At 36.7% G+C, this 8,143-nt stretch overlaps 1 protein-coding gene across 2 annotated transcripts in view; it reads left to right on the top strand.

Moving 5' to 3' along the window:
• The window catches only part of EFEMP1 (EGF containing fibulin extracellular matrix protein 1), a 60,343-nt gene extending 54,183 nt beyond the window's left edge, over window positions 1–6,160 (top strand). For both annotated transcript variants that reach the window (XM_058684049.1, XM_058684050.1), the window contains 3 exons: window positions 606–729; window positions 813–1,008; window positions 5,533–6,160. In XM_058684049.1, the coding sequence (XP_058540032.1) occupies window positions 606–729; window positions 813–1,008; window positions 5,533–5,694 (482 nt within the window). In that variant the 3' untranslated portion in view covers window positions 5,695–6,160. The remainder of the gene's footprint in view (window positions 1–605; window positions 730–812; window positions 1,009–5,532) is intronic.
• The last annotated feature ends 1,983 nt before the right edge of the window (window positions 6,161–8,143 follow it).

Here is an 8,143-nt window from a genome sequence, read left to right on the forward strand (position 1 = left end):
TATCTGTATTCTTAACTAAATTACAATCTACCCAAGGGCAAGAACTGGTGTCTTTCACTTTTTTTTTTAATGTTTATTATTTATTTTTGAGAGAGGTAGAGAGGGGTGTGTGTGTGTGTGTGTGTGTGTGTGTGTGTGTGTGTGTGTGTGCAAGCAGGGAAGGGGCAGAGAGAGAGGGAGACACAGAATCCGAAGCAGCCTCCAGGCTCTCAGCTGGTAGCACAGAGCCCCATGTGGGGCTCGAACTCATGAACCACAAGATCAAGACCTGAGCTGAAGTCAGATGCTTAACTGACTGAGACACCCAGGCACCCCTCTTTCATTTTTTTATAAGTATGGCCAATGGCTAACATTTGGCTTTGAATTCAACAGATGAACAATAGGTGCTTGATAAAAAATATTATCAAATGACACATACTAATCTGTCTAGGACGACTTAGGCTACATCTGTCCTGAATTAAATGCAAGTCCTACTCAGTCTTGTGTCTAAAAACAAATGAAATTTAACCTAGGTAACCCCATATACCTCTTACCTTACAAACCTTAATCTGCCACTTACACAATTTATTTACATCAGTAAATTCTTTTACCCTATGTGTCCACAGATATAAATGAGTGTGAGACCACAAATGAATGTCGGGAAGATGAAATGTGTTGGAATTATCATGGTGGCTTCCGTTGTTACCCACGAAATCCTTGTCAAGATCCGTACATTCTAACATCAGAGAAGTAAGAGAAAATTAGAACTTTTGAAAGCAGGAAGCTTTGGTCTTACCAGCCAAACTGGGAAATATTTCTGTTTTTCTCTGCAGCCGATGTGTTTGCCCAGTCTCAAGTGCGGTGTGCCGAGAACTTCCCCAGTCCATAGTCTACAAATACATGAGCATCCGATCTGATAGGTCTGTGCCGTCAGACATCTTCCAGATACAGGCCACAACCATTTATGCCAATACTATCAATACTTTTCGGATTAAATCTGGAAATGAAAATGGAGAGTTCTACCTAAGAGTGAGTACACTGAGGGCAGCCATAGTTGTTGGGAAAAGTGCAAGTTTGCTGTTGCTGTTTGGTGGTATTCACTTGGAAGGAAAGCTAACATTTAAAGAGTTTTTATGTGCAAGCATTGTGTAAGGTCTTCCTGTGTGCATTATCTCGTTTAATCCCCTTGGTAACACTGTCAGAGAGATACTAACATTTCATCTCCATCTCTATAGAAAAGTGAGACTCAGATTTAGGAGCTTCTCTAAAGTCACTCAGAAACCAAGTTGAAGACTCTAATGGAGTTGTGTGTGACCTACAAAACACAAGCCTACACAAACACACATACCCCAAATAGATACCACAAATCAGTGATAGTTATTTAATTGTACATAGAAAAATTAATTCCTGGAGAACTTTTCAGAAACTATAAATTCCTTGTCACACCTGCAAAATTATTTCCATTCACACTAAAACTGAAACCTGGAAGTCCCTGAAAAATGACCCCAACCCCCTGCACCAAATGTGCCAGGAGTTGTACCATTGTTGCCAAACCTCCAGGCACACAATGTGAGGTCACCTTTGTGTTTTCCATTTCTTTCACTGCCTAGATGAAATCTCTCTCTAAATTCTGCTATTTCTTTCTTCACAGTATCTCCTGGATTATCTTTGCTTCCCCATGCCCCTGCCTCTCTTCCTTTAAACTGGCTCTCACCACCCCCTCATCCTTCCAAGGGCTTCCGAGCAGATCTCCCTGACTCTGATGCCTCAGCCTTCCAGGCCCCCTGCAAAGGCTCAAAAAGTTCATTTTAGGTTAAAATTCTGACATATTTCAAATACGGCTCACCACTTCATGTGAAAATGATGGCACCCCACCAAGCAGTTTGCAGGGTTACGGTAACTATTTCACGCTAAGGATGTTATTCATCCAGTTACAATTTTCTCAAAACTCCTTTGGGCACTCTTCATTTTTAACCAAATTTTAAAGTCAATATTTCATTTTGAGAACATGAAAAGTAAATTGGGAAATTCATCTTTGTGGTGAAGTTTACAGATTTTTAATGTTTACATGTTTATCCTGTTCTTTGATATTTTAAGTTCCTTTCCAACTCCAGAATTATGTGATTCTGTTTCTTTGCCAGTAAATTAAAAATGATTAATTTCTTATGACCAACTTCTGAAGAGAAAAAATCCAACCCCAAATCTATTGCTATTCTTTTTTTCTAACAGCTAAGAATAAACTTCTTTAACATTTGATGCTTTCAATTTGAGATATACTAGATATTTGTAAGAAGTTTACTCTAAATGAATTTCACACAGTTCAGATAATACCAATTTAATAATTCTAGCCCAAACAAATGACATTATTTGTAACCCATGGCAATAAAACAGGTTCATCTCAAAATCTTTTTAAAAAATAACTTTCCATTTTGAAATTTCAGCTATAGTTTAAAAAAATAAAATTTCTAGCATAATCGACAGTTAAGCAAAGTTCCAGCATGTTATTTTCCTTGCAATAAACATAGCAGTTTAAAAGTTTTATGATTCATATCAGTGCATTGATCGACTTGATATTTTCAAATATAAATTCTCACAGTGTTTTTCTCAAGTAAAATCTTTTTTTTCCCATAAGTGATATAAAACATTGCCAATTTTTATAATCCCAGACTAAATTTTAAATTATTTAAAACAAAAACTATTTGAAATAAAAAGCCATTCTAAGATTATTTCTTATCACGTAATTAAAAAAGTAGTGGGGTTAAATGCTACAAAATTTCTCCACTGAAAATCCACCTGTGTAGAAGGCATAAGAGTCAATCATCAGGCCTTAATTAAGCACCTACTGTATCCTCAGACCGATGTGAGGTGTATGTAATACACACTTATTTTAAACAGCTTTAAATATTGCTGTGTTGGCAAAAGTTAACACCTTTGGGCAGGGAAAGGGAGCAATTTTATGTCTAATTCCGTGGTCCAAGACATCAAAGAATTAATGTTGGCTGGAATAGACAAAGAATGTTTTTTGGTGGTCATGATACTGGACCTGGTCTTTGAAGATTATAAGATATAGGATTTTACTTATATTCCTTTTCAGAGAATACTGAGAAAACCTTCTTCCCTGGAAAAGGGGACATATTATAAAGAAGTAGTACACAAACTAGAAGGCAGAATACCATCCTCCCCACCCATACCACCCAGTATCTATGCCTTACTGAGCCTATTTTCTTCATAGCCTTTATCACCACTTTGCATAGTATTCATTGGTCTATGTCATGCACTACAGTATGGGTGTAATGAAAACAGACTTCCCCTGTTGATTCACTCTTCTATACTCAGCACATGGAATGTACCTGGCACTTGGCAGGGGCTCAAAAAATATTTTTAAATGAAAGAATTTATTCAACCAAAGCCTTCAAGGAATTACTATTACCTTCAAGGGGCAAGCACCTGCTGGATTCTAGAGACACAACAGTGAATGAAGCCAAGCCAATCCCTACCCCAATGGAGGTCATAGTCAAGACACTGAGCAAGTGCTCACAGTTATGCTGAATGTTACAATAGGGAGTTGCAAGTGCGCTTGGATGCCTAACAGGTCAACTGCTAAGAAGATAGGAATGGTCTGGAAGCCTCCTGAAAGAAGTGGACTTAAGCTGAAGATTAGCAATTAAAGACTAGCAAATAGAAGGAATAAAAATCAGTCCAGTTGGTCTGAAACTCCAAGTGCTGTCAGTGGAGTGGCTTGAGAGAAGCCTAGAGAGATGAGCAGGGCCTTAGGGATCATATTAAGGATTCAGGTAGAGAAGTTGCTATTGGATTTTCATGTTAAAAATGATGCCTGGCTACAATGCAGAGCCTGGATTGGAGTAGGACAAGAATAGAAATGAAAAGACTAGTTAGTAGTTCAAGAGATGCAGTACTAGTGTGGTAGTGGTAGCAGTGAGTCCAAAAACAGTGAACAGATTTATGAAGATATAGGAAGAACTATATGAGTTGGTAAGTCATTTGCTAAGGGGAAGTGGAGGAGGAGGAATCACCAAAGATAACCTCCAAAGATAAGTTTCTGCCTTAAGCAATAGTAAATGGTGGTGGTGCCATTTATTAAGATAGGGAAGAAGGAACCAGTGTGGAGAGGAAGGTGAGTTCAGTTTGTACATGCTTTAAGTTTGGACCCTTCCCCTACTCTTCTGAAACCACTGAGACCAACAGACATGAATTACCTGAATTTCCCACTCACCTCTGCAAATTTAAGTTCATGTGTCCCCCTTCGTACCTTCTCCCTTGAGTTTTTCCAAGATGAGGTTTCACTTCTGTCAATCAAGGCCAATCCACCACCTGTATTTTTCCTTCCATCTCCTCTAGAACCTTGCTCCATCGAACTCCCATTTACCTCCTATGTTTTCAACTTGCCTCCCTCTAGATGTTGCCCTTGTTCTCCTCTCCTTTCCCAGCCAAGGTTCTTAAAGCACAGCCTGTAAACACAGTCTCTGCTTTCTCACCTCCTGGTCACCTTTCTATCTTCTGTTCCCATTACCCTACTGAAGTTGCTCTGAAAAAAAAAAAAAAGCCACCAATGACATCTGTACTGCTAAATCCAGAGGGCGTTTTTCGGTTCCAGTCTCCCTCAGCCTCACTACTCTATTGGACACTGCTGGCCATTCATTTGTTTCCCATTTAATCATCTGCTTCTTCTCAGCTTCCCTCAATGGCTTCTCCTCTGCCTACTCCTTAAATATTGGCTTCTCCCAGATCCAGCCTTATCGCACATACATTCTGTCCCTTAGTTTAGTGTACACTCATTGAAGTGACTGCTAAATCCTAATCTTCTGTCTCTATCCCTGCTTTCCTCTGGCATTCAGATTCGCACATCTACTAACCTACCCCTCCAAACTCATCTCCTTCTACTCTCCAGCACTCATCACATTCTTCATCAGAATGAAACTGCATTCAGTTCTCCTGAACACACTTCTTAACAAAACTTCCAGTTATCTTTGGTGACTATCCTCACACATTCAAAAGCCTTTCCTCAATGCTTTAGGGTCCCTCCTCTTTTCCCCTGTATTTTTCACCTAGTGTATCTTCATACATACCCTACATAACCTCATATATCTTAGCATTTGCTATGTTCTATTGAAATGAACTATTTACATGTCTCTTCACCTACTAGAATGTAAACAAATACATAATGCTAAGAAGTGAAAGATGATAATTTTGTTTAACAGTTCAAACATTATCACATTCTCACCTGAACTACAGTCTCTATAAAGACTGGTACTATCAATAAAAGTGAAGAGAAAAAATAATACTGAGGGATGTATAGAAAACACAAAACTATCAGAAAAGCAGGTCCCTGTAACTTGGAAGTAATGACTATTGTGTGGACAAGGGAAAAAGAAACGAGAAAGATTCAAACCAAGACGGAGTTAAGTAGTGACTTTTATTCTACCCTCAAAATTCTTCCCCTAATTCTTATAGGACTAGGTATACTCACAAATAATAGAAATTGCAATTCAAGAAAAATTCTCCTCTCCCTCCCTCTTTTTTCTTTTATTTTAGCAAACAAGTCCTGTAAGTGCAATGCTTGTGCTGGTGAAGTCGTTATCAGGACCAAGAGAATATATCGTGGACCTGGAGATGCTAACAGTCAACAGTATAGGAACCTTCCGCACAAGCTCAGTGTTAAGATTGACAATAATAGTGGGGCCATTTTCTTTTTAGTCTTTTAAGAGTCCACTATAGGCATTTAAATCAGCCAAAGAATATTGTTACAACAAAGCACTATTTTATTTATAGACATATCTAGTACATCTACATCTATATGCTGTACACTCACCAATAATTCAAACAATTACACCATGGTATAAAGTGGGCATTTAATCTGTAAAGATTCAAAGTTTGTCTTTATTACTGTATGTAAATTATACATTAATCCACTAAACTGGTCTTCTTCAAGAGAGCTAAGCATACTCTATCCAATGAAACTTGGATTCTTTTCTGTAAAAGTGGGACAAAGCAATGATTATCTTCTGTGGTGCTTAAGGAAACTTACTACAGCCCCACTGACAGTCTCATAAGGAGGCAGCCTCATAACATTGAACAGCATGCAAGTTCAAGGATGAATTTTTTAACTGCTTTGTAACAAAATGGAAAAAGTCAATAAAGATATATTTCTTTAGAAAATGAGGATCTGCCATATTTGTGTTGGTTTTTTCTTATTTTCATTATCAGTGTAAACACAGTTGTTTATTACTTAGTAATAAATAATTATTGTATAATATGCTGGTTTCTGTTGAATATTTTAAATTTTGTCAGGAATTTTTTATTATGAATGTAAACAAAAAAGTAAGCAAAACTTCCAAAATGAATAAGGTAGCCATAGAACAATTATTATGTGAAGAAATCTGCAGAGAGTAGATGAGAAAATAAATTATTTTTAAACCATAGTGGAGTTGACCTGAAGAAGCAAATTCAGTGTGTTCATCAGTTCAAGCTGCCATAATAAAATACTATAGACTGGGTGGCTTATAAATAACACAAATTTATTTCTCACAACCTAGAGCCTGGAAGTCTAAGATCAAAGTGCCAGCATGATCACGTTCTGGTGAGAGCTCTCCTCAGGGTTGTAAACTCATATCCTCCCATGGTATAAAGACAGGAGTGAGCTCTTTTGGGGTCCCTTTTATAAGAGCACTAATCTCATTCATGAGGGCTCCACCGTCATGACCTAATTATCTCTCAAAGGCCTCAGTTCCTAATACTGTCACATTGGAAGTGGATTTGGATTTCAACATATAAATTTGGGGAGGACACAAACATTCAATCCTTAACACTCGGTAAATGTAAGAACATCCCTGATTTCAGGACTTCCACTGGATGTGGAACAAAATGAAGAAAAGGTATTGTACTGAGGAAGTTTTAGTTTCTGAGTAAAATTAAAATTCTAAGACTTCACTTATAACTAAAATTTCTCATCTTTATTTCTGATGCTCACAGAGGAATAAAATGGAAATTGTTCTTCTTCTTGGCATCCAGAGTGACAGTGAACTAAAGCAAATTATCCTCCTTCTGAATTCAATGAAAAGGTTTTATGTCTTGTTTAAAGTGTAACTGCTTCTCTTTGATGTATTATATTTTTTAAATAAAAATAAATATTCTTTTAGAGGATCACTCTATCTTTGGAAGTTTTTTAAAGGTAACCAGTAACAGCCAATATAATTTTGTCTGGGAAAAAATTAGTTATAGCTGCCAGAGCAAGAACAACCATTTGATTTTTTTAAGAGATAATCTAGGAGATAAGGGAACAAAAAGACTGCTAAAATCATGCCCCAAAAAGGTGTGCAGCCAATTTTCTCTTACATCCCCTTTGAAAGCACATATGAATAACTTCTGACCCCCAGGTAACCTCGACACTGAAACAAGTGTTTCTCAAAGAGTTGACTAAATGTGCAGTAATTGTCAAAAGGAAAGTTCACCAAGAAATCAAGAAACAAAACAAACTTCCTGTGTGAGCAGAGGATGGGCTTTTGTTAAAGGGGCACAGAAACAGTGATGAGAGAATAGGTCTAACCAAGAGCCATATGAGGAAGCAGAATAAACAGCCAGCCACAACACAGCAGGATGGTTGAGTGCGTTGCTCACTCCATCTGCATGATTACTTTCAGTCCAGATAAGTTAAGACTTGATTTAAACTTTTCTGTTTTAATCAGTCTATTGATTTTTCTACATGCAGTCACAGTTCTCAAGTCAGTGATGGGAATGGTGAGAGTTTAAAAAGAAAGTTTAAGATCTTCTTCCAACAGATTTTTGTGCTTAAATAAGGAGGCAAGGTCTTATCTATGACTCCACAGAGGATTATAGAAGAAACAGGAATTTCTCTGAAATATTTATACATAAGCCCTGACTCTCCACCCCCACCTCTAAACAGACATATATCTTCTATAATTATATATATTATTATATAATTATATGTTATATATTATAGAACATATATTATAGGATAATATATTTTATATATTATAGAATAATATATTTTATATATTATACATAAATATATAAGTTATTTCTGTATTACATAATTAATTTATAAAACATTATATTATAATATGTAATAATTTATATATGTTTTTATAATAATAATAAAATAATAGTGTATATACATGTATATTTG

Source organism: Neofelis nebulosa, chromosome 9 (genome assembly GCF_028018385.1).
Source record: "Neofelis nebulosa isolate mNeoNeb1 chromosome 9, mNeoNeb1.pri, whole genome shotgun sequence".
Taxonomy (NCBI): Eukaryota; Metazoa; Chordata; class Mammalia; order Carnivora; family Felidae; genus Neofelis; species Neofelis nebulosa.